A 26,544-nucleotide genomic window follows, 5' to 3' on the forward strand; every position below is an offset into this window, starting at 1 on the left:
AGGCGAAGCGTAATTCGTGTGACTGTTAAGTGTAGTTAATGCATTGCATTTTCCTACCTTTACTTGAAGCCCTGTTTTAAACATTTTCCTCTTCCATGTTATTTTTCAACAACTTTATATGGAAAGCAAGTTAAAAGGTGCTTAAAAAAACAACAGAGAGCTTGCTGAGAGTGACCTTTTAGGCAACTTTTATTACTTCAAGGATTGGTTCGAGTCTAGAACACTGAAGTAAGCATTTCCCAGCTAACCAAAAGATCTGCTAAAAGTCATTTGGAGGTCAGTTGGGGCCAAAGAACTTTTTTCCCCATAAAAGCCCAGTCACCAATAGTACCGCTATTATATGGGTAGAAGAGTGTTTTGGGGACCAGCCTAATAGTCATTAGATATTGTCTCTGTGGGGCAGTGGGTTCAGAGTTGGAATCAGGGTGTTGGCCTGACTAGGGTATCTTTTCCACCTGCCTCTCTCCCTTCACTGAGTGTGGTTTTTGAAAGGAGGAGACAGCGCAGCTTGGAGTGAAGCCCCGTGAATGAGTCATGAGGGGGTCCCACAATTTTAACAACAGAGTGACTGAGTGAGTGGTCCAAAGCTAATGTATTTTTTTAAATTCAATTTTGTTGCGATATATTCACATACCATACAGTCACCCAAAGTGTACAATCAGTTGTTCATAATACCACCATATAGCTATACATTCATCACTCCAATCTATTTTTTGAACATTTTCCTTGTACCAGAAAAAGTGAAAATAAGAATTTTAAAAAAGGTAAAAAAGAATACCCAAATCATCTCCCCATCCCACCCTATTTTTCGTCTAGTTTTTTGTCCCCATTTTTCTACTCATCCATCCATACACTGGATAAAGAGAGTGTGATCCACAAGGTTTTCACAATCACACTGTCACCCCTTGTAAGCTAAATTGCTATACAATCATCTTCAAGGGTCAAGGCTACTGGGTTGGAGTTTGATAGTTTCAGGTATTTACTTCTAGCTATTCCAATACATTAAAACGTAAAAAGGATTATCTATATAGTGTGTAAGAATGTCCACCAGAGTGACCTCTTGACTCCATTTGGAATCTCTCAGCCACTGAAACTTTATTTCTTTTCATTTTGTGTCCCCCTTTTAGTCAAGAAGATGTTCTCAATACCATGATGCTGGGTCCAGATTCATCCCCAGGAGTCATATCCTGCATTGCCAAGGAGCTTTACACCCCTGGGAGTCAGGTCCAACATAAGGGGGAGGGCAGTGAGATCACCTGCCAAGGTGGCTTAGTTAGATAGAGAGAGAGGGCCACATCTGAGCAACAAAGAGGTACTCAGAGGGGGGACTCTTAAGCACAATTACACGCAGGTTTAGCCTCTCCTTTGCAGTGACGAGCCTCATAAGGGTAATTCCCCTGATAGAGGGCTCAGTGCATCAAATCATCAGTCCTCAGTGTTTGTGAGAACATCAGCAACAATCCAGGTGAGGAAGCCCGACACCTCTGCATTCTCCCCCAGCTCCTCAGGGGGGCCCTGAAAATATATTAAAGCTAATGTATTTTAAAGCTTTGGTGCCTGGAGCTCCATGGGAGATGCCTTCGGAATAGGTATTTTAACCACTTGAGAGATTTTTGCAGTGGAAATAACCACATGCTAGTGGAAAGAAATCATTAAAGAAGTGTCGCTGTGCATTTGGAGCTTGTCCACTTAAACAGAGTCCTTAATACAGTGTATTACAGATGAGCTGCTGCCACAACCCTGCTTGCAGTTTAGTTGGGGATTCAAGACATAGACTGGTGATGTAATAATCAAACATATGGATGACACGCAAGGGCTCCCTCACATGTAGCTGCGGAGCACTTGAAAGGTAGGTAGCTGCTGTGACCCAGCAGCTGAATTTTAAATTTTGTTTCATTTTATTTAGTTTAAATTTCAGTAGTCACATGTGGCCAGAGGCCATGGTATTGGAGAGTGCAGGTAGACCAGAGATACTTTAAGATTTCAGAGTCAGGGAAGAGATGCTGTGGACTAGACAGAGTAAGAAGGGAAGGTTGTCGAAGGCTCAGGGACTTGAATGGAAAGGTCTGTTAGGGCAGAATGTCCAAGATTTTATCATAAAGCAGCGAGGACACTGAGTGAAGCACACAACTTCTGTAGATTGGTGCAGATTTGTAGAGTTCCTTGGGTGTCAGTGTCAGAATTCATCCTGAAGATATTAGGGAACCAATAATATAATGCATGTCAACTGTGACATATTAGGCAAGTCCAGTACTCATTACTGAAGGCTTTCAATAGAATGGAGGCTTTAGGAAGATTCAGCTGCCATGGTGAGCTAGAGGGGAGAAAAGACTCCAGTCTGGGACCACTTAGAGCAGCCTGGATCTGTAATGATAAGGAACAGGGCTAGAGCAGGAGTTACAGTAGAAGGACCTGGCCATCATGAAGGCTTTGTAAACAGAATCAACACGATTTAGTGACTGGTTAATCAAGACTCATTCTCTCAGTAAATACCTCTTGGGCCCTCCTGTGTACCAGACCCCAATCTAGATCTGGGGATACATCAGTAAAAGAACAGATGAAAATCCTTGCCCTCAAGGAGCCTACCATCTAATGAAGATTGGAGTTCTGTGGCTGACAAAATGCTGGCACTGATTACAGAGGGAAGTCAGGTGAGCCCTGTGTGGATGTGGCAGATGAGATCATTTTTTGGGAACCAGGCTGAGAAGGCCAACCAAGTAGAGACACACATATACACACTTGGCCACCACACACAGCACTCCACACATTTTCACCCTTCTTGCGGGCTTGGCCGCAAATGAGATTGACATTGGTCAATCTCAGCCAATCAGGAAGGTCTCTCACCCATGTGTTTCCTGTGCGTTGCCACTGATCTGTGGAGGTCTTCCCAGCCTGTGTGGGCTCACTGCAGGGACCTCTTACATCACCCCGACCTCCCCTCTGTGTCCCCCATGTGCTGTGTTTACCTGGGGTATTTTCTCTCCTTTTGGATGCCCAGTGCCCCTTCCCTGAAGGCTCTTCTCAAGGCCCTTCCTATGAATCCCAACTGAAATACTGCTTCTTTGATGTAGCCTTTCTTTGGCCTCATCCCAGATTTACTGAATCAGTATCTCAGAAGTCTGGAAATATGTACCTCCTATGACATCTTGTATAATATCTTGCACATAGTAGGTGCTTTATATATGTTGACTTTGAAATAAGGTATATTTGCTTGACAAAAGGCTGGGTGGAATCCGGAATATAAGCTAAAATGGGAAGCTAGCATGGCCTAGATCTTGGAACTCAACAAAGCACACACAACAAAAAATAAACCCCCAAACCACGGACTAATGTTTGTTAGAAATAAAGATGAGAAGATCTTAAAGAAAATATTTGAATGTCGAATTTAACAGCATTAAAAAGAATCAATCATGACTGGATAGTGTGTTTATCCTAGAAATTAAACCAACAAACATATCATATTGTTTGAGCAAAAGAGAGAAATTTACAAAAAGGTAAAAAGTGAAAAGTTTCTCTCTCATCTCTGTCCCCAGTCTTCTACTAACATGTAACCATTGATATTAGTGTCTAGTGTGTCCTGCCAGAGATTTTTTAATGCATGTTCGAGCAAATTCAAATATATGCTCCCACACCTACCCGACACTCTGTTGTCTCTGTCTATTGCCTACTCATCTTATACCCAGCCTAGTTTGGCCACCATGATCCCACCTTGTTATAGATTCTTAGACCAGGTGGGACTTCCTTGTCTCTGAGATCACACTCCTCGAGTTCAGAGTCTTGCCCCATCCAGCCCATGAATAGACATCCCCTTCCTGTCATTTGACTGCCTGCCCACTGTGTGGGCAGATAAGGTACAAGTGTGGGCATGTGCTCCATTACCCACCTCTGAGGGCCTTCACCCAACTCAACCTACTAGAAAAATTATGGCAGCCAACTTGACTGACATATCTAGGATGCACATTAAAGTCATTAAATTAAGAAAATCAAGTCAGTGATGGAGACAGTAAGTTTTGGTTTGAGGGAAGAATCATATCAGAATTTTTGGGAGGGTGTATATAGTTTGAAAAACATACAATGTTATTTTCTACACTTTGAAAGTGGAAATAATTGCATATTTTTCTGATATCAACTATAGAAAGTAAAACTTGGCAATTTTGGCAGTGGGGCATGAGTTAAAAAAAAAAAAAACAAAAAGACTGACAAGCATAGTTCAAAGGCATGTAGTATTGCTCCCAAGAGAAAAATTGGTTCTGTAGGTGGGGCACAAAAATCTTAACCCATGTCCAAAGTGCAGATCTACATACAATACATAGGTATATACTGAACGTATGTGGAATTAAAATTTCTTTTTTGGGGGGGGGCTGTTAGGGAACAAATGTTCAAAAGGCTGCTTAGGAAAACGATAATTTTTAAAAGGTTGAGATAAAGTGTTCAAAGGAAATGTGACCCAGTATTAATAATTTGTGGGTGTTCTTGAGGGGAGGAGAATTGTAGTAAAGATAAAGGAGAAATGTGAATGGATTACACTATCCAATCAAAAGACAGAAATTGTCAGACTGGATTAAAAAACCATGATCCAGGTATAGGCTTTCTGCAGGAGACAGTTTAGATTCAAAGATACAAATAGATTGGAAGTAAAAGGATGGAAAAATATATCAAGCAAACAGCAATCACAAGAAAGCTGGAATGTCTTTGCTAATATCAGACAAAATAGACTTTAAAACAAAAAGAGTTACCATAGCTAAAGAGGGACAGTTCATAATGATAAAATGGCCAATCCGTCAGGAAGATATAACAATTATGAACATATGTGCACCTAATAGCAGAGTACCAAATACAAGAAGGATAAAGATAAAGGGTGACTAAAGATCTGGCTTCTAGATGCTTGGGTGGTGGGCTGTGGGCCAACTTGAGTGCTTTGCTAACTCGGACTAACTTGAATTTTAACATTTTAAATCTCTCTGGTGAGAGATAGAAAGTTACTCTCTACCCCTATCTCACACCACCCAGGACTAGACTCCACAGGTGAAACTTGACAGTTGGCTGTTTTCTCAGATAATGAGATCGAAGCAACACAGGATGCCAGCACTGGGAGAGCCCTTATGTTTTCCTGTCACCTTTTACCTTACATATCACATACCAAGAGGCTGTGCTGAAAGACCTACCTGAGGCCACCCACTCTGTGATGGAATAGGATCCTGACTCTCAGTCCTACATTGCTTCTATTCCTGAGAGGGTCATTGATTCCAAAAGCACAGTGAATGCTGTGAGATGAATGTAAAGACAAGGGTCTCTTTTTTTAAGTCTGTTTCTCATTAGTCTTTGAGCAGCATGCAATGAGAGTTGAAGTTGGAAATGATGTGACCACTGAGTAGGAGGTGAGGGAGAGCAAGGAGCAGGGTTATTCTGGTGGTTATTCTGGTAGAATTGTGGTATGAGGGAGTTGGCTTGACACTTCGGTATTCTTTACAAGTGTTTGTACAATCTTTGTGGTCTTGGGCAAGATAAAATGATTCTGGGCCTCTGTTTTTATTTTTTTTTTCTGTCTATAAAATTAGACGAATTGGACTAAGGTTACTTTCAAATGTATTAAGCTGTGAGGGTCAGTAATTGACAAGATGAGACATGCCGAGGAATTCCTTTATTAACAATAATTGGACTTCATCTTCAGATTATTGTAATTGCAAAAACACCATACACACTGGGGATTCCATATAGGATAAGGCCACATCCCAGGTGGTCATTTTTCAATGCTCAGGATATTGGTTTTTTTTTTTCCTTCACTGGGATATCTTTTTTACAATCACCTGGAATTCTTTGAAGCTAACTTCTCCATCTCCATTCTTGTCTAGTTCTCGAAAGAGGTCATCTAGGTTGCTTGAACCCTGGTTGTAGACAAAAAGAATGGGAGTGGGGAGAGTGGAGAAAATGATTGAGATCCATAATATAGGTTAAAATGGGAAGCTAGCATGGCCTAGATATTAGAACTCAAGTCAACCTCTGTGCTATGAAAGATGATTTTAGATCTGTGTTCTCACATTTCAGCCCACATCAGAATCACCCAATGGGCTTGCTGACACATAGTCAGCCAGGCCCCACCCCCAGAAGGTCTGATCCAGCAGGTCTGGGTGGAACCTGAGAATCCTTATTTTCTGCAAGTTCCCAGGTGATGCTAATACTGCTGGTCAGGGACCACCCTTCCAGACCCACTGCTTTCGATGTTCCATGAGGTCATGTTCAGGCTACCTTTTGACCACTGGTATTCATGTGGATTGCCTTAAGCAGACTTAATTTTTATCTCTGTCGTTAAACTCAAATAAATTGTAAAGCCCTTACAACTTTGACTTTCAGGTAGGACTCTATCTGTGGCAAAATAGTACTTAGGAAACCAATTGAAACAACAGTTAAGTCAGCTTCACATTAGACGAGCTAGATATATTTTAATCCCTCGGATTCTTGCAGAAACGCTTGGCACTTTGTCCTGATTACAAGACCAAACTGTAAGTTATTCAGCATGTTTCATAAATACAAAACACTTATTTTCTTGAAACATTTCCTAGATTCTAAACCATACAAGGTGGTGATAGAAACAGGGTATAGCTAGAAAACCTTAGTAGTAATTGTGGAAATTAGATGACTTAATATAACCAGATACATGATTTTGGTAAGTAGACTTTCAGAAGTAACCATTAGTCTTCCTCCTTTTTTCCAAATGTTTTTGGTAGGAAATGTGTAACATTTAGAGAAATTCACCAGTCTTACCTTTTCAAACAACTTGTTTGAATTGATTGCCTAGGTTTTCTTATTAGGTTATTATGTTTCTTCCTTTTGGAAAAATTCAGGTGTTTTTAGAATTTAATATTTCTCAAAAAAACTTTTGTTTTTATTTGTAATTAAAAAGTGTTAGTTAATTTTTCTGTGAACAACTTTAACTGTTTTTTAAAGTTATTTTCTATTTCACCGCTAAGAAAATGAGAAGACATCAGATCATAAAAGGATTGAATTCAGATGCTTTTCTTTTCAGTATTAAAAACAGAAGTCTTCCCATCTGTCATATTGGCAGATGGGACATTTCTGGTTAAACTCTGGAGAGCAGGGACACTTGAAGCGAATGCTTTCTTCTGAGGTTACAGCTAAATAGTGACAGAATCAGATGTAACAGTTGTACCGCCACTTCCATCTTGAAGATGGCTTTTAGTAGCAAAGGAAGGAAAATATTGGAGCAGGTAGGCTCCATCTTTCTACACTCCCTATCACCTGCTAGATGCATTTTGATTTTGACAACTCTGAAATAGTTTTGTTGGAAACTTTATGGCAAAAGAAATTCAGTCCTTTCCTGAGAGTTGTGTGCCAATGCATGATTGCCTCATGAACACAGATTTAAGCACTTAATGTAAATGAACACAAATCAGAATGCTTTTGAAATAAATGGGTGTCAATAGAGGACAATTTGTCAACACAAAAGTGGGTTTTCTTAGCCGATTGCCAAGTGAGCATTGGCCTTATTGAGGGATCCTGCATAGAAAAAATGAAGCACGTCCAAGGCTAACTAACACTATTTTACCATCCTCTTTGCTTTTCTAAGGCTTGGCTCAGAGGTACTTCATCCTGACTGAAGTCCTTTGTGGGTTTGCCTGGTAGCCTGTGGGTCTCCCTTGGCAATTTTGACCGTCTGTTCACTATGGCTAGGCCTGGGGTGGGGTGGGGTTCTGTGCTGAGGCTGTGGGAGGAGTGGGATAGGAGACTCGACCCCTGATTTCAGGTAGCTTGCCCTCAGAAATGTGGCCTGACACCCTGGGCAGAAAGTTCAAGTTCAAGTGCCCACCCTCACACTCCCTCATGATCTGCCCCAGATCGACAGACCTGTGTCCTTTCCACTCCCTTCCCCTCTCCCTCCATCAGAGGCCTGGTCGGGCAAGTTCTGCAGATGTGCACTCACTTTGAGTAAATTTGGGAATTCTGTCTGAATCAATAGCCTCAACTCATCCTTGGACAGCTGGTCCGGGTCACCTTCTTTGGCTGCATACTTTTCAAAAATGCCCTTCAGTTCTTCAGGAGACTTTTTGTGCTCATTTTGGTGTCCTGTAAATTGGGAAGAAGATGAATTGACCAAAAAGCTGAAATGGAGTTTTCTACTGAGGGTTACCAGCCAGCTGACAACCGGCTTTTGGTGCCATTGGGCCATTTCCTTGGCATGGGTGGGGGAGAGTAAATAAGGAGGGAGTGGTGGAGAAGAGTGGGTCAGGAGAGAGACTTCTGGTGAGTGGGAATAGCACCAGTAACTGCCAATGTGCATTAAAATAATCATCTTAGACAGTATGTTCAATGTCTGTTCTTAAAGTACGTCTGTTAGGAGACAGTCCCAAGAAGAAACACTTTTATTAGTAATTAATGGCACTCTTTGGTTTTTATGTACCTGGTCTGGACTCTGTAGGCTGTGATCTTGAAGGATACCTGACCCCAGCTTCTAGTCTCTAAATTACTGCTAATATCATTAGATGGCACAAACCCAATTTCTCTCCAGACCATCTAGTACCTTTCAAACCATTCTAAAAAGAAGCAGTGTCAGTGCAAACAGGCGCTTAGGTAGTACTAAAATCACACTTACCTGGTCGTCCCACAGTGAAGCAGCTCAAAGAATCCAATAGGAGCCTGAAGAGCTAAGCAGGATCATGCAACTTTTATAGTCTTTACAGACACGCCACCCTGATTATGAAATTTTCTGTTTGTTTGCCATTTAATTATTGGTAATAATTAATGGTTTTTGAAACCCAAGCTTAAGACTGCATGAACCTCAGAAGATAATTTATACTTCAGGGCAAGATTGAATAAATGGGCACATTAACAATTACTTAATGGTTCAGAGTCCCAAAGGTAAGCTTGGAATGTTCCCCCCTTAGATTATATTTTCTCTCCGATGTGGAATTCTGATATTTGCTTGCAGTGCACATTGCGAAAAGCTTAAATGTGGAGGATTTAAAAAAACTGAGTTGCTTATTTAGGCTTGAAAAAATATCTTCATATGCAGAGAGAAATGCTATAATAGAAGGACAGGGTTACAGAGGTTTTGAAAATTGCACTCCGGCCCTTGAAATCCCTCCAATGTCTTGTACCTAGTGGGTACTTACATATTTGAATAAATGAGTGAATGAAAGAATGGATGGACGTACCACCAAGAAGCAGATTTTAGAAGTGGGAAGAAGATGCAGAGTGATTTGCGGTTTTATTTGGTGAGGCCAGATTACCAAGCAACAAAGTCAGTTTTCAACCTTTTTCTTATCTGTTGCTCCCATGTGTGCTTTTTATTCTTTATTACCCTGTTTCCTTATCAAATATATTTTGTTATTCTTTCTAAAAGCTTGTTGAAGATACACTTGACTTAGTCCTATCCAATTGGAAATACTATAAACTTTTTGGAACTGCCAGGATTTAAAATTGGAAACAAATTTTATTCCTATTGGAAAGAGTTCCGTGAAAGAACTAGGGCATTTCCAGGGAATCTCACTTTAATCCTGATTGTAACTCACAAGAAGGGGTGCCAGAGCAACTTTAAAAACACTTAACAACTTTTAAACACTTGTATGATTTTCTCTCGTCCTCCATTATATCATCCACAAATTGAGGATTGAACTATTGGTCTGTATTTCTCTCTGGTGCTTTGCAGCTCTAAAATTCTAGGGCCTTATTTACGTTGGAGAACATGTGAAATCTTATAGAGTTCCTTAAAAGCTTCCCCACCAATCCTGAGTGTTTATCATTCCATGCGTTGTCCCTGTCTGTTATGTGATATTCTTGCTTTCATTGCAGACTCTTTGGTTTTGCTAGGCACCAAAATAGAATACGTATTAATTCACCATTTGGAGTAAAGATAGGTGTTTGGTTTTTCAGTTTTAAGATTTTAGACAAAAAATATTCTGATTTTGGTAATGCATTTTAATCAAGATTTTAGAGATTTTCTGGTGTTTTTATACTTATATTCTGTTTCACCTGGATGAAGATTATTGAGTAATCATAACAAGGTAGATCTTTTTCCTCCACTTCGTTTTAAAAGATTTCAAATCTGCAGAAAAGTTGCAAGAGTAGTAGAATGAATACCAGTCTACTTTTTGCCTTGATTCACTCTTCGTTGGCATTTCCACATCTACTTTCTCTTTCTATGGACAAACGCTTCCCCCAGCCCTCCCCCAAACCATTGAGAATTAATGGCAGATATTGGACATTTGCCCCCTAAATATCTCAGCGTTGGTCTCCCAAGAGCAAGGACATTCTCCTACAGAACCACAATGCCATGATCTCAGCCCATTTTAAAATCTCCCCAACTGTTGAGATAGTGCCCTAAATTGCCTGTGCCCTCAGATTACCGCTCGTGAACTAAAAGCAACATGGTGGTGATTATACTCTTTGAATCTGTATTGAAAACATGATCTTAATAACTACATGTGATTTGAATAACTATATATGATAGATGTTACGCAGAATATTTGTTATACATGGCAGAGAGCATATGTTATATATGTAACACATGACACATGTAGCATATGACATGGTGTGTGTGACAAGTGTGTGTATATATATGTGTATATATAAAATTGTGCTTTAAGAAAAACATTTGGAACAGTATTGGTTAACTGTCTTTTAGGCTACAAGTCTCACATTTTAAGGGAAGACCACTGATTAAAACAGGCCCAATGCTGTTACGTGTCAGAACTTCTAATTCTGGTCAATGCTAACATACTTTGAAAAACAACCCCTGAGTCTTCTCAGATTTTTCATTTGCTCATCTCCACCGTCACATCTCTCGCCTCTAATTTTCCTTTTTACCTGCAGACTCAAAAGCATGACAGTCAACCTGCAGTCAGAAACACAAAATCCGCCAATAGATATTCTCAAGAAACATTAACTAAACATATATGTAGAAGAAAGATAAATACAGGGTGTGTTCAAAAGAGTGTATTTCGAAACTGGAAAAGGGGAAAAAGTGACAGCATGGGTTAGTAATGGAAAAACGGAGAGGCAAAGGTTATTTAATGCCTCGTAGTTCAATTGCTTGATCTTTGGACAGACTTCATATCTTTTTTTCCTAGGAAAGCCAAGAAGCACCTTAGTTTAAAATGCCTGGGTACCACAGGCTTCCCTAGTGGTGTTATTCTGCCCAAAGTCCACAGTGGGGAGTATCTCAAAAAGCCTCTGGAAACACCGAATGGCTGTGAAATGCTATCCATGGGTTCTTGTTATCTTTGATCCTACAGTATAAGAGACACCCCGAATAATCAAATGCAGCTGTCCATCAACGGGAGCAACCATACCCAGTGGGGCCTGGAGAGAAGGGTGTCTGTGCTGGTGCCCAGCACAAAGTTCACTCTCTTTTCTCCTCCTAGCTGTTGCCGGGGGTGAGTCTCAGCCTTTGGTGGACCTGCTGGTGCTTGCCCTCCGTGGTTGGTCCCAGAGCTCCTGAGTACCTGGACACCTGATACTGCGCCGTGCTGGACACCTGACCCACATTACCTCATGGGCCCCTTGCTAGGCCCCTGTGAGGCGGGTGCTGTTGTTACCCACAGTCTATGGAGGAGTTCAAGAACTTTCCCAAGGCCTGTTCTCTCAACCACCGTGCCCCAGGCCCCTCCCTGTCGGGACCATCCTCTAGCCTAGGGGCATGGAATCTCCATTTTGTGTGGTGCCTTCAGCTCTGTGGTAGGGATAAACCTGTGTTGTCTAAGGCTTAACCCATCTGCTTTGTTAATTTCTAGTGTGGGAAACACTGTGATTTTGTGGAAAGTGTTACATCTTAGGTGGTTTTTACAAACCTGCTTATTTTTCCTAGACATAACACTACAGCTTACTGTGAGGTGCTGTGCTGGAAAAAATGGGAAAGATTTGTGACAATGGGAAGTTGGTGAAAGAGACTCAGAAATTTCTAACTTTGGGCAACAAGGAGGAAACTCTTTAGCTTGATTCACCTTTTATGATTATTATTTCAGACCATGTTTTTGCTCATCCTACCAATACCACAGTGTTTGTTGTCTGGGCATCAGTGTGGGGGGTGTTGGGACTGAACATTTGGGTATTTCAACCCTGAGGCGCTTGACTTGCCTTCTGCCTTAGTCTAACTTAGAGAGTTAAATAGGGTCATCCAGCAAACAAAGAGTAATACTTGCATTCAAATGAAAGTCATTTTAACTATCACCCATTCTTTTTTTTTTAATTCAGTTTCATTGAGATATATTCACATACCATACAGTCATCCATGGTGTACAATCAACTGTTCACAGTACCATCTTATAGTTGTGCATTCATCATCACAATCTATTTTTGAACATCTTCCTTACACTGGAAAGAATCAGAATCAGAATAAGAAATAACAGTAAAAAAAGAGCACCCAAATCACTTCCCCCCATCCCACCCTATTTTTCATTTAGGTTTTGTCTCCAGTTTTCTACTCATCCATCCATACACTGGATAAAGGGAGTGTGATCCATAAGGTTTTCACAGTCACACTGTCACCCCTTGTAAGCTACATTGTTATACAATCGTCTTCAAGAGTCCAGGCTACTGGGTTGGAATTTGGTAGTTTCAGGTATTTACTTCTAGCTATTCTAATACATTAAAACCTAAAAAGGATTATCTGTGTAGTGTGTAAGAATGTCCACCAGAGGGACCTCTCGACTCCATTTGAAATCTCTCAGCCACTGAAACTTTATTTTGTTTCATTTTACATCCCCCTTTTGGTCAGGAAGATGTTCTCAATTCCATGATGCCAGGTCCAGATTCATCCCCGGGAGTCATATCCTGCATTGCCAGGGAGAGTTACACCCCCGGGAGTCAGTTCCCACGTAGGAGGGAGGGCAGTGAGATCACCCACCAAGGTGGCTTAGTTAGAGAGAGAGGGCCACATCTGAGCAACAAAGAGCATTCAGGGGGAGACTCTCAGGCACAATTATAAGCAAGTTTAGCCTCTCCTTTGCAGTAACAAGCTTCATAGGGGCCAGCCCCAAGACAGAGGGCGCAGATCTTCAAGCTGTCTGTCCCCAGTGTTTGTGAGAACATCAGCAACAATCCAGGTGAGGAAGTCCAACACCTCTGCATCCTCCCCCAGCTCTTCAGGGGGGCCCCTAATATATATTTTTATTCTCCACCCAAATTACTTTAGGATGTAACACTCCTGTTCTTGCTGTCCCACCTGCCTTTCCATGAAAAGAATTGTATGGTATCAGTGCTAGGCCCAGAGGTAGGATTTTTATTTGAACATGTAAGAAAGTTCTCTTCCCGATGGAAGCAATATAGGCCTTCCTTTACTGGTGGAAACAAAGAATTTTAAAGGACCAGGAATTAGCAACACACTCATTGGATTGTAACTGCTTTCTCCACTGTTGACCCCTCCTCAGGCTGCTCTGGGATGAGGCAGGTTGCTAAGACAGATGTGGCTGACAAATGTGTCCCAAATGAGGTTGGAGGCAGGATTGGGGCCCAGCAGCGCACTCTGCCTTGGAGGAGGGCCCTGGCCATCCCTTCTCTGTCTGCTGACATGACTTGCATGCCACACGGAGCAATCAGAGGCCACCAACCAGTCCATCAGGCACCTCTCTTAGTTTTTGATAAACTTTAAACAATAGGGAATTTTAATTATTGAGCACTTGATCTGAACATAACAGTGCCCTGTACTCTGGTGGGGATATAGAAGAAGAGAAAGATCTAATCCTTGTGCTTGATGAACTCACACTTTAGTTTCTGAGAGGAGATACGTGAAATAATGGGGGTGGTCAGAGCTATATGTGATAAAGGACTGTGTCAGTTTCCTATGACTGCTATAACAAATTACCACCAACTTTGTGGCTTAAAACCACACAGCTTTATTCTCTTACAGTTTTAGAGGTCAGGATTATAAAGTGGATCAGCAGAGCCGGGTTCCTTCTGGAAGTTCAAGAGGAGAATCTGTTCCCTTGCCTTTTCCATCTTCTAGAGGCCACCTGCATTCCTTGGCTCATGGCCCCTTCCTCTGCCTTCAAAGTCAACAATGTAGCATCTTCCAGTCTCTTTCTGCTTCCATTGACACATCACATTTTCTAACTTTGATGCTGCTTATAAGGTCCCTTGTGATTACATTGGACCCATCTGGATAATCCAGATTATCTCCCATCTCAAGGTCCTTAATTTAATCACATCTGCAGCATCCCTTTTTGCCACATAGGGTAACACAGTCAACAAGTTCCAGGGGCTAGGACTAGGATGAGGAAGTGAGCATCTTTGGGGGCATGATTTAGCTCACTGCAAGGACTAACTGAAAATGAATGGGGGATGTCTAGATCATTTAGTTGGTAGGGAGGGCATAACAGTGGTGTTAATTGTGGGGAAATGGGGAGGCTTGGAGGGTGGCCTGAAGCAGGAAACCGTGTTGAATGGTGGGGAGATGGCATCTTGGGAAAAGCAGGGGTAGCAGGGAGGTGGGACGGGGAGCAGAGAAGCATCTGATCATCTGGCTGAGGTAGAAACCACAGGTTAGACCACTTGGAGAGAGTGGAGGTGGACTAGATTCCTGAATGAGGTGGAACTTGAGTGCCACGCAGAAGAGTTTAGATTTGATCAGCAACCGTGGAGGTGGTTGTAGCTAGCAGTGTGCCAGGGCACCATTAGGTACTGTCACATTCATCTAAATTTGGTGCAGACTTTATGCCCAACTTGTCTGTGACTCATAAAGAAGTAAAATCAAAGGCAGTCTTGGAAAAAATGAACAGAAAACCTAATTGCAGTAAGAAAGGCATGGATTGGGGAATTCATGTAAAGAATACTCGAAGAATACACTAGAAAGTCAGAGAGAATCACTGTGTGTTGCCTAAGAGACCGAAACAGTCTGTAAGCGGTCGCTGCCCCGTTGTCCCCCGATGAAATGTCCAAAAGCAAGGGGTGTGGGGGCAGCTGGGCTTACCAGGGGGCAGGTTGGGAGTACACCCGCATATGCAATGCCATTTGGGAATTTCAACTCTGATAAGCGAACCTACTTTCCCTAAATGTTGTTTAAAGCACTTGGGATGCAGTAAAGTCTTGAACCCATTACACTTTCTTTGTGGGTTGCAGAAAGGTTAATTAGTGCCATATTTATCCTTATGTGGCACTTTTACATCTCAAAGCTTTATCACCATGAATATTCGTTGCTTATTGATTCTTTTTTATTTTTGTTATGCTGTGTGGCTTGGTGCCAAGAAAGGATGGATCTATAGTGGGAATCAGACGACAACCAATATTTAGGTAAAATTAGAGGGGCCAAAGCAAACCTTTTTCCATGCAAGAGGCATTTTCTACTTAAGTTCGAAATCTATGGTGTTTTAGAACTGTTCGGGTTAAAACTGAAGTGTATTTGAGATTTTTTTCTTTATATTCCCAGGTAATGAAAAAACGGATGTGTTTTGGAACTGTGATGTTCTCCTGTCTCAGGATTTTGGAAGGAATGGAAGGACAAAAAACATTTTCATTGACTTCTGTCGTTTATATTCCGATAGGTAGTCAGACTGTCATCGTCAGAGCTTGTAGGCTTGTCTGATGGTTCTGCAGACAGACTGCTGGGTTGGGCCTGGCAGAAACATGGACTGCGTTCTTTTACCTTCTGCAACCTTTTGTCTTCCTCTGTTTGGACTCCCACAGCTTGAGCATGACATGTGGCATTCTGCTGAGCCTGTGATGGGCTTCTGGGGATGAGGCCTGCTACACCTGGACCCGGAAGAGCCTTCTTGTTCCTCTTTCCAGCTGCAACTTCCCTGTCGATTCCCGTCCTGCTCTTCTTCTTTTACTAACGTTCAGGGCATTGTTTGGAATTGGAAACCTATTTCCACCTGCCCCTTAACCCCGCATCTTTCCTCTAAATTTTTCTTTGCCTTCTCCAGTGATTTCTTTGCCAGCAAGTCTTAATCACAGCATCGCTGCACTGCGATACCTTGGTGTTTCTTTCTGGGCTCTCATTTCAAGAGAAGGTTGTATTTATTGCTTCTGAAAACAGCAGGGTTCATATGAACTCATACTCTAGTGTAAGGCCTAAATATTTATGCCACTTACATATTTAAGCCTTAAATTTTTTATTCTTATTAAAATAACTGTGTACAAAGTTGAAAATGCCAGCAGTTCCAAAAGGCCCCTAATGAAAAATTCAGTAATCCTCACCCCTTCTCTACTATGCTCAGCAATTCTGGCAGTTTCTCTAGGTATTTACCTCTGTGTTTTGAAATTATATTCTTACATTGCTCCTTCTGGAACTTCCAGACCTCCCCCTATGTTGGACAAGTGCTTAAACGCTCTTAAGCAGCCCCAATGCCCACTGTGCTTTTCCTTCTCCTGTATCCCCACCCCACTCCACTTTAATTTTGGAAATGTTTTCTGATCTTGAGCTGTTTGTCAAGTTCATCACAAGTAAGCAATAAGGTAGACTTCCTGTTCTTTGTTGGATGAATTTTATTCTATTCTAAATGCTTCTTGCCAGAATATTTCTTAAATACCAAACTCACCAATATCTGAACAAACTAAATTCAAAGACTCTTCCTGGTGAGTTAACTGGGTAGATGGACCCAACTCTGTTGGGAAGGGTGGACTGAAGAAACGTGTTACATTCTAACAAGAAAGCGAAGGGTTGTCTTAAACTCAAATGGAAGCTAAGGCCCTGAATAAACTGAGGGCTTCTTAGGAGTCTATGGCAGGTAGTGCCATCTAATCTGCCCTTTCCTAGAAAATACATAGATGGGCTAGGCATCTATCAGCAGCTCAACTTTGTAAACTGGAAGCGAATGCCCTCTCTCACTTCATTCCAGTAATACTTAATCTAGCCGTGATTAGCCAATAGGAAATAGATGCCAAGGCCAAGAGCACTTCAGAATTGGGCACTCCTTCCGACAAGGGACGTAATCAAGTTTTCTCTCCACCCCTACCCCCGGTGTCCCCTGGAGCATACTTAGGGCACAGGGTTCAGATGGCTTCAAAAGTTCATCCGGGGCACTGATAAGATCTGACATTTTCTTGGAAAAAAATTTACCTCAGGGAATTCCAGTTGCCAAGGACGCCTGTAAAGCAATACATGGCAGTTAGGGTGGGAAGGTGGGGAGGAAAGAAAGGTTCTATGAGAGGGGAGTCCGAGCAGTTCCATTAGAACAGATTGACTCACCCAACTGGTATCTGTTCTAAGAACTTAAGAGCAAAACCACGAGATCATAGTGAACAGAAATGAAAAAGCAAACCGAGGACTAATGGGAGTGGGCTTTTAAAAAAAATAAAAACCAGGGGTTCTTGAATGTCTGTGAAGTAATCACAAAGATAATCAGAAATGACTTATGCTGTGCTCACTTGTTTGTTCATTTGTTCATCCACGCATTCCTTCATTCCATGCTTGCCCCCTTGCCTGGGGCTGGGGATGCAGTGGTGAGGAAAAGCAACACTTTCCTGGCTCTCAAAGGTTTACAGTCTGGCACCCCAGGCTCAGGGTACAGACACTGGTGGAGAGAAGTGTGGGCATGGGGAGGAACCTAGTTCTGTGAGGGCACGGATGGAGGACCCTGACTGGGCTGAGGCGGCTCTGGGGTATTTGAGCTGAGATCTCAAGGTCAATGATGGCTTAAATTAGCCAAAGAGGGTAGGCAAGTGGGAGAAGATGTGTTCCAGGCACAGGGAACAGCATGTGCAAAGTCCCCAAGTGGGAGGAAAGATGATCCACTCAAGGAACTGAAAGGAGGCCACAGTGACCAGAGCTGAGGGCAGGAGAGGAAAGCAGTAGGAGATGAAGCTGGAGGGTTAGGCTGGGCCGACCCCACACAGGGCCTCAGTGGGAAGCCAGGCAAGGATTTCAAGCAGGAGGAATAGCCTGGTAAGATTTTTAGTCTGACCCAACCACTCTGCCTGTGGTGAGCAGGGTGGACTGGGCCACAGGGAGGTCAGGAGGCCAGTGAGTAAGCTCTCACTGTCTGGGTGAGGGCTGTGATTTGGGTGTGGTTAGGGGCTGGGGAAAAGTGGATGGATGCAGGAGGCATGGAGGGGTAAACTGATAGCACTTGACCGACTGGATATGAGGGTGAGGGAGAGATCAAGAGTGACACTTAGCGCTGGCCTGCAGAATGGGTTACAATGGAGGACATTACTTCTTTTTTTAAAAAGTGAATCTTTCTAATGGTTTTCTGCAAATAAGTCCTTTTGGTATACTTTTCCACAAGGATGGACAGATTGGCTTATGGAAACTCCTTAGGGAAAGCAGTGGGAAGAAGGTTATTCTCATAGGATCTAGAAGGGGGAGGCTCCAGAATTTCAGAAGTTGAAGTGTGAACATTGCCTGGAGCTGACAAGTTGAGCCATGTCAGGAAGATGGTCATAAAGATGCGCCTGATAAATTTTTTTACAAGTGATTTGAATGAAAGATGAGAAGCAGAGATGAAACAGAAGAAGAATATGAGACAGGTATAAAGTATGGGGACATATTTGAACAGGAAAATTGGAAGGATTTATCAGATTTTATGGTTTAGGAAGCATCCTTACCTAATGAAATGTCTATAAAAGTAAAGCTTGAAACTTGGGAAATCAAATTTGTACATGATGGCCGAACCAACTTTGTTTTGTTTTCTAAGGTGATCGATATGCCGGAACACAACCCTGGAAATATGGGAGGAACCATGAGGCTGGGAATAAGAAGAACAGTTTTCAAAACGGAATACTCAATATTAAGTAAGTTTCCTGGATGGTGTCTTTGTAAAGATGTCAGGAGCCATTCACCTGATGGTGTCCTGCCTCAGAGGGCCTGCTGGGTGGTGTTTGGCGGCCTCCATTTCTGCCCTACCATTCCCTTCAGGCAACCTCAAGGAGCCCCACTTCTTCCTCTCCCCTGTCTCCTCCTGCCCTTGCCAGGCCTCCGGCTTCCCAGATGCCTCTCGCTGGCCACAGTCCTGTGTTGTTCCTGCTTGCTCTAGTCTTTTCGCTAGTATTATGTTGTATTATTTTCTTCTTACTCTATTAGCCGAGAACAAAAAGGGCCCTTGATTATAGTACTTTAATTGCTATAAAGTGAAACCCACTCCCCCAATGTTATTTTCCTCGTGGTTATACTGCCCATGGCTCAGATCGCCATTAGTGGGAGGGATCTACTGGCTCAAAGTCTACTAGCTAAACTACCTAAACCAGGGGTCGGGGAACTTTTCCTGAAAAGGGTCCAGTAGTAAATATTTTCGGCCTTGTGGGCCAGACAGTCTCTGTCAGAACTCCTCCACTCTGCCATCGGAGGGTGAAAATAGCCATGGGAGATACGTAAATGAACGGGCGTGGCCCGTGTGCCAATACAATTTTATTTATGTGCACCGAAAGGTGAACTTTATATAACCTTCGTGTAATCACGAAATATTATTCTTCTTTTGATTTTTTTCCAAGCCATTTAAAAATGTAAAAAGCCACTCTTAGTTCCCACACCAAGCAAAAAGAGGCAGCAGGTTGCATTTAGCCTGAGGGCTGGGCCCTGGTTGGCCACTGCCAGGTTTAAAAGAAAAAAACAGGCATTGAATGGAGCCCGTGGTGAGGGGAGGGTGAGTGGCCATCCTGGGGAGATGGAAGGACAGCATCTTCCCACTCACTTGCCTGCATAAATACCCTAGTTGGTGATGGAGAATAGACCTGGAAGGGTTTTCAGAAGCCATTTGATCCACACTCTTTATTTTTCAGTTGAGGAAATGGAGTCACCCTTCAGAGTGTGACTGTTAAAAGAAAAATAGACTTTACAGGTCTGAAAGCTCATCCCCTACTCTCCCCTACACATCTGTGGATTTTATTGCATGTAAATTATACCTAATTTAAAAAAAACACATTTTGTTTGGGAAGTTAGATGGTAGGCTTTGTCTCCTTATAGTGGCACCTTGCTAGATTAACTCATTAGATGACACTGAAGAGCTTGGAGAAGGGGCACACAGCACTTAAGTATGAAATGGGGTGCTTTGCAGAGTGAGGGGTCTAGAAGGAGGTGTGGCTAGAGATCCAGAGGGCCAGGCTCAGCTGAGAGGGGAGCCAGGAGGAAGCACCGAGGAACTTTGTTATTAGAGGGTTTTAAGACTGGAAATAAATTTGATCGTTTTGCTTATGGCTCTCAACTGAGCCCAAGAGATGGGAATGTAATAGAGCACAAAGCAATTCAGGGAACAGCTGACTACTTGTTGTTAGTGTCTCCAAATATTACAGACACGAGGCAGAATTTTTGGTCACATCCCAAATGTGTTGCCAAGACATCCATAAAGGAAAGCAAGTCTTCATCCACATTGATTGTGAAGTTTTCATTAACCAGAAAGAACATGTTTTCCTGACCCATTCAGTTAACTTGTTTGAATACCACATAATCTGGCATATGTGTGCTAATACAGATGTTAGCATAAACCTAATTTAAAGCAGCCCTAAGTCTATACAGAATTTGAGTAACTCCCCTGCCCCCAAAATAAGCACTCAAATGGCTAGGGGGCCCTTACTTTAGAAAAGAAAGGATGGGGGTCAAAGGGTACAGAGAGGTACTGAGCACTTTAGGAGGCAGAGGTGGGTAATGGCCACCCATGAGCTCTACAGATGTCCTGTCTGGTTGAGGATCCAACTCAACCTATTTGAAGGAATTAGGAAGCCAGCGTAGCACACTGGTGACTGTGACTTCCTGTCAGAGCTCTGAGAAGATGACCCTTATCTTCAGGGAGGAGGATACAGAGACAGTAAGGCTTGACGCAGACCATGAAAGATGTCAGGTGGCAGAGGAGGCCAGTAGAGCACTCCGGGGTGACACCAGCAGGGAAGGTGACATTGAGTCTAGGATGCAGAAGGCCAAGCAAAGCTGTCTGGCCCAGCTGGGGGTAATTGAATGCTCTAAGAACAGACTGAGTTCCTTTTGGGGCCTTCTGTGCATTTCCTCATATTGAGGAAAAGAACTTGACTGAAAGTGTTGGTTCTGTTTGACTGTGAGAGGAAAAGGTTTGTATTCTGAGAGAACACAGGCAAGATGCTGATTAGGAAGGTATTGAATGAGCCCAATTTTAAAGATCTGGGTCACTCAATTGGAAATGGAGAACGGCTGAATCTAAAGTTTGAAAGAATTGAGAGAAATGGGGATAAGGTGGGAAAAAATGTTCAGAGACTAGAAAAATTGCTTTTGCTTTCTTATCTCTTATCTATGCATTGGTAAAGAAAATAGCATCTAGTTCCTGGTGTGGATTCGATTATGTCGGGGGAAAAATAGTCACATCGAACCTTGGCTGGGTTAATGAGGTGATTACAAATCAGTTGAAAGGAGGTCACCAGGTATGTAGGGACCCTGAAAGCCCTTGACACAGTAATTTGTCAGTTTGCTGAGTGACAAATTTGCCTGGAACGTGGTAGGCCATGTGAAAGGAGTGTCTCCTGGTGAGCCGCCTCACAGAGGGTGCAGAATGACTTTCTTCTCTGCTTTTCTTTCCCTTTTTCTGGAGAATCATTTGCTAAGTGAAATTGTTCGTGGCGGTGGGGGGAGTGGGGGGCAAGTCTGGGACCTGGGTCTTTTCACAACAGGAACAGACAGCATTTGTGTTCCTCTTACTGGACTGGGCCCTGGCCTAGATGCTTCCAAATGGGAGCCAGTGGAGCTATTAAGAGGCAGAACCTGGAGCTCGGCTGTGCCCCAACTGCCCAGCCAACCCCAGCTGTCAGTCCCCAGGCCGCACATCTGGGTCTGCATCTGGGAACTGGAGATAATGACAGCACCTGCTCGGTGTCTGCCACAGGGACAGCCCTGTACAAGCAGGGGCTGTTGTGACCATGAGTGTGAAGGGTTTCTTGTATCCACCTGAGATTCTACCAAAGTTCCAGGTGAAATTCAGTCAAGAATGAGGTCCTGCTGGGGTAGTGGGAGGGGAGGCTGGGCCAGCTGGAGGAGAGAGGGGAGCAGGTACCCCTCTTTTTTTGCAAGTTCTCCTGATTCCTACTCCTCTCGTCTCCTGCAATATGGACCCCAGGAGTATAAATGAAATCAAAGAAAAGGGATGTTAAACATGAGATAAGAATATGAAATAGAGGGAAACAATGAGATAAAAGCTATGAAAAAGAATGTAGCACTAAAACGTTTCCTTAATTACTTGTTAAATTGCACTTGGAAAGTTATCACTTCTATGTATATATGTTTTATTCCACAATAAAAAATGATGGAAAAAAAATGTAGCCCTAAAATGTAGAGCTAAAGGCAAGGATTAGCATTTTAAACTAACATATTTTATTAGTAAACTAGAAATTGAGAAACAAAGCTGGTCACGAAAAATAAAATTAGGGAAAGGGGGGCATTTAGCTATGTAAAGAAATGAGATGTTTGTAAAGAAAATTAAAGAAACAACATACTAAGACCCAAAAGAATATGGAAGGAGAAACATGCTGGCTGCCCCTGATTGTTCCCTTTCTAAGTACCAGCAATTAAGACATTATGTGCAGAATTTCAGTTTCCCTAGGACCCAGCCATCATTTCACACAAGCAGAAGGAAGCTTAGCAATGTTGTCACTTGTCCAGCTCCCTTGTCAGAACATCACCAAGCTGATTTCAGAGCTCAAACTCGTAACCACTCACTATAACAAATGGCCAGACCTTAATAAAAAGATGGGGTGGAAACCCTCAGACAGCTTCCCCAGCTGAAAGCAGCCTCATGCTGTGCTTCCGAGGCAAGGCTCCCCAGATCCCCTGAGGAGTGCCTCGTGGGAGGAGAGCAGTGGGGGCAGAAAATGAATCCCACCCTTGGGCATCTTGACTTCTGAAAGTTTGAAACCAGTGCTTGGCTTCAGGAGGGCCCCAAGCACTGAATCGCCATAGGACTGAACAGCTAAGCCTGGGCTTGCAAACCCCAGTGCTGTAGGGCCATCTGGGGAATGTATAGGAGAGAGACAGCCAGGTGTGAGGAAAGCCACAGCTGAAGTGCAACAATCAGTGGCAGCCTTGGGCCTTGGGGTTAGAGATGCAATAGGGAGTGGTAGGGACTTGGGCAAATTGAAAATGAAAAGCACTTGGCCCATCAAAGGAGCGACCGCTATAACTCATAGTTGCCTGAAGATCTCTGGGTCCACTATTGTCAGTTTTCTAGAGAATCTGGAAATCTAGAGTTTTATGTGAAACTTCCTGGTTTTAAAATGTTGGCAATTTATTTTTAAAATTTTAAAACATTTGTGTGTCTGCCAACTCTATGCAGACTGAACACTCCAAATATTTACCCTGGGCAGCCTCTTGGGATCTCTGAATTAGACAAGCCAGCTCGTCCTTGCACATACATAGAGCTCTAGCTCCCATAATGCCCAATTAGCACAGGGCATGTTCTGGGTAGTCTTAGATGCAAATTGGACAAAGACACCAGCAGAGCAATTAAAAGACATTCGTGGAGGCAGGGGCAGATGGCAGACTGGTGAGCTGTAATTTTTAGTTACTCCTCCAGAAAGTAGGTAGAAAGCCAGGAACTGCGTGGACTGGACACCACAGAGCATCTGACTTTGGGCATACTTCATACAACACTCATGAAAACGTGGAACTGCTGAGATCAGCGAAATCTGTAAGTTTTGCGGCCAGGGGACCCGTGCCCCTCCCTGCCAGGCTCAGTCCCGTGGGAGGAGGGGCTGTCAGCTCCGGGAAGGAGAAGGGAGAACTGCAGTGGTTGCTCTTATCGGAAACTCATTCTACTGATCCAAACTCCAACCATAGATAGACTGAGACCAGACACCAGAGAATCTGAGAGCAGCCAGCCAGCAGAGAGGAGACAGGCATAGAAAAAAACAACATGAAAAACTCCAAAATAAAAGCAGAGATCTTTGGAGTTCTGGTGAACACAGAAAGGGGAAGGGCGGAGCTCAGGCCCTTGAGGCGCATATGCAAATCCCGAAGAAAAGCTGATCTCTCTGCCCTGTGGACCTTCCTTAATGGCCCTGTTGCTTTGTCTATTAGCATTTCAATACCCATTAGATCTCTGAGGAGGGCCCTGTTTTTTTTTTTTTATATGCCTTTTTTCTTTTTCTAAAACAATTACTCTAAGAAGCCCAATACAGAAAGCTTCAAGAATTGCAATTTGGGCACGTCAGTCAAGAGCAGAACTAAGAGAGCTCTGAGACAAAAGGCAGTAATCCAGTGGCTGAGAAAATTCACTAACACCACAACTTCCCAAGAAAAGGGGGTGTCCGCTCACAGCCACCATCCTGGTGGACAGGAAACACTCCTGCCCATCGCCAGCCCCATAGCCCAGAGCTGCCCCAGACAACCCAGTGTGACGGAAGTGCTTCAAATAACAGGCACACACCACAAACTGGGCGTGGACATTAGCCTTCCCTGCAACCTCAGCTGATTGTCCCAGAGCTTGGGAAGGTGGAGCAGTGTGAATTAACAAAGCCCCATTCAGCCATCATTTGAGCAGACTGGGAGCCTCCCTACACAGCCCAGCAGCCCAGAACTGCCCTGGGGGGACGGCACTCACCTGTGACATAGCACAGTCATCCCTCAACAGAGGACCCGGGGTGCACAGCCTGGAAGAGGGGCCCACTTGCAAGTCTCAGGAGCCATACGCCAATACCAAGGACTTGTGGGTCAGTGGCAGAGACAAACTGTGGCAGGACTGAACTGAAGGATTAGACTATTGCAGCAGCTTTAAAACTCTAGGATCATCAGGGAGATTTGATTGTTAGGGCCACCCCCCCTCCCCGACTGCCCAGAAACACGCCCCACATACAGGGCAGGCAACACCAACTACACACGCAAGCTTGGTACACCAATTGGGCCCCACAAGACTCACTCCCCCACTCACCAAAAAGGCTAAGCAGGGGAGAACTGGCTTGTGGAGAACAGGTGGCTCGTGGACGCCACCTGCTGGTTAGTTAGAGAAAGTGTACTCCACGAAGCTGTAGATCTGATAAATTAGAGATAAGGACTTCAATAGGTCTACAAACCCTAAAAGAACCCTATCAAGTTCAGCAAATGCCACGAGGCCAAAAACAACAGAAAATTATAAAGCATATGAAAAAACCAGACGATATGGATAACCCAAGCCCAAGCACCCAAATCAAAAGACCAGAAGAGACACAGCACCTAGAGCAGCTACTCAAAGAACTAAAGATGAACAATGAGACCATAGTACGGGATATGAAGGAAATCAAGAAGACCCTAGAAGAGCATAAAGAAGACATTGCAAGACTAAATAAAAAAATGGATGATCTTATGGAAATTAAAGAACTGTTGACCAAATTAAAAAGATTCTGGACACTCATAGTACAAGACTAGAGGAAGTTGAACAACGAATCAGTGACCTGGAAGATGACAGAATGGAAAATGAAAGCATAAAAGAAAGAATGGGGAAAAAAATTGAAAAAATCGAAATGGACCTCAGGGATATGATAGATAATATGAAACGTCCAAATATAAGACTCATTGGTGTCCCAGAAGGGGAAGAAAAGGGTAAAGGTCTAGGAAGAGTATTCAAAGAAATTGTTGGGGAAAACTTCCCAAATCTTCTAAACAACATAAATACACAAATCATAAATGCTCAGCGAACTCCAAATAGAATAAATCCAAATAAACCCACTCCGAGACATATACTGATCACACTGTCAAACACAGAAGAGAAGGAGCAAGTTCTGAAAGCAGCAAGAGAAAAGCAATTCACCACATACAAAGGAAACAGCATAAGACTAAGTAGTGACTACTCAGCAGCCACCATGGAGGCAAGAAGGCAGTGGCACGATATATTTAAAATTCTGAGTGAGAAAAATTTCCAGCCAAGAATACTTTATCCAGCAAAGCTCTCCTTCAAATTTGAGGGAGAGCTTAAATTTTTCACAGACAAACAAATGCTGAGAGAATTTGCTAACAAGAGACCTGCCCTACTGGAGATACTAAAGGGAGCCCTACAGACAGAGAAACAAAGAAAGGACAGAGAGACTTGGAGAAAGGTTCAGTACTAAAGAGATTCGGTATGGGTACAATAAAGGATATTAATAGAGAGAGGGGAAAAATATGGCAAACATAAACCAAAGGATAAGATGGCCTGATTCAAGAAATGCCTTCACGGTTTAACGTTGAATGTAAATGGATTAAACTCCCCAATTAAAAGATATAGATTCGCAGAATGGATCAAAAAAAATGAACCATCAATATGTTGCATACAAGAGACTCATCTTAGACACAGGGACACAAAGAAACTGAAAGTGAAAGGATGGAAAAAAATATTTCATGCAAGCTACAGCCAAAAGAAAGCAGGTGTAGCAATATTAATCTCAGATAAAATAGACTTCAAATGCAGGGATGTTTTGAGAGACAAAGAAGGCCACTACATACTAATAAAAGGGGCAATTCAGCAAGAAGAAATAACAATCGTAAATGTCTATGCACCCAATCAAGGTGCCACAAAATACATGAGAGAAACACTGGCAAAACTAAAGGAAGCAATTGATGTTTCCACAATAATTGTGGGAGACTTCAACACATCACTCTCTCCTATAGATAGATCAACCAGACAGAAGACCAATAAGGAAATTGAAAACCTAAACAATCTGATAAATGAATTAGATTTAACAGACATATACAGGACA

At 42.9% G+C, this 26,544-nt stretch overlaps 2 protein-coding genes across 2 annotated transcripts in view; one reads left to right on the forward strand and one right to left on the reverse strand.

Annotated features, from left to right (window-relative positions):
* Positions 1–26,544, forward strand: part of LOC119525872 (CTP synthase 2-like) — a 100,781-nt gene that overhangs the window by 60,982 nt on the left and 13,255 nt on the right. Inside the window, 1 exon segment of the mRNA XM_037824670.1 lies at positions 18,585–18,681. Within this exon segment, the coding sequence (XP_037680598.1) occupies positions 18,585–18,681 (97 nt within the window).
* On the reverse strand, positions 5,781–11,510 carry LOC119525911 (protein S100-G-like). Its single transcript, XM_037824701.1, has 5 exons — positions 11,506–11,510; positions 10,822–10,849; positions 8,609–8,660; positions 7,940–8,082; positions 5,781–5,885 (listed from the first exon to the last, which is right to left on the reverse strand). Exons 1-5 carry the CDS (start codon positions 11,508–11,510, stop codon positions 5,781–5,783), a joined length of 333 nt encoding a protein of 110 aa, XP_037680629.1.

Source organism: Choloepus didactylus, assembly GCF_015220235.1.
Source record: "Choloepus didactylus isolate mChoDid1 chromosome Y unlocalized genomic scaffold, mChoDid1.pri SUPER_Y_unloc1, whole genome shotgun sequence".
NCBI lineage: Eukaryota > Metazoa > Chordata > Mammalia > Pilosa > Megalonychidae > Choloepus > Choloepus didactylus.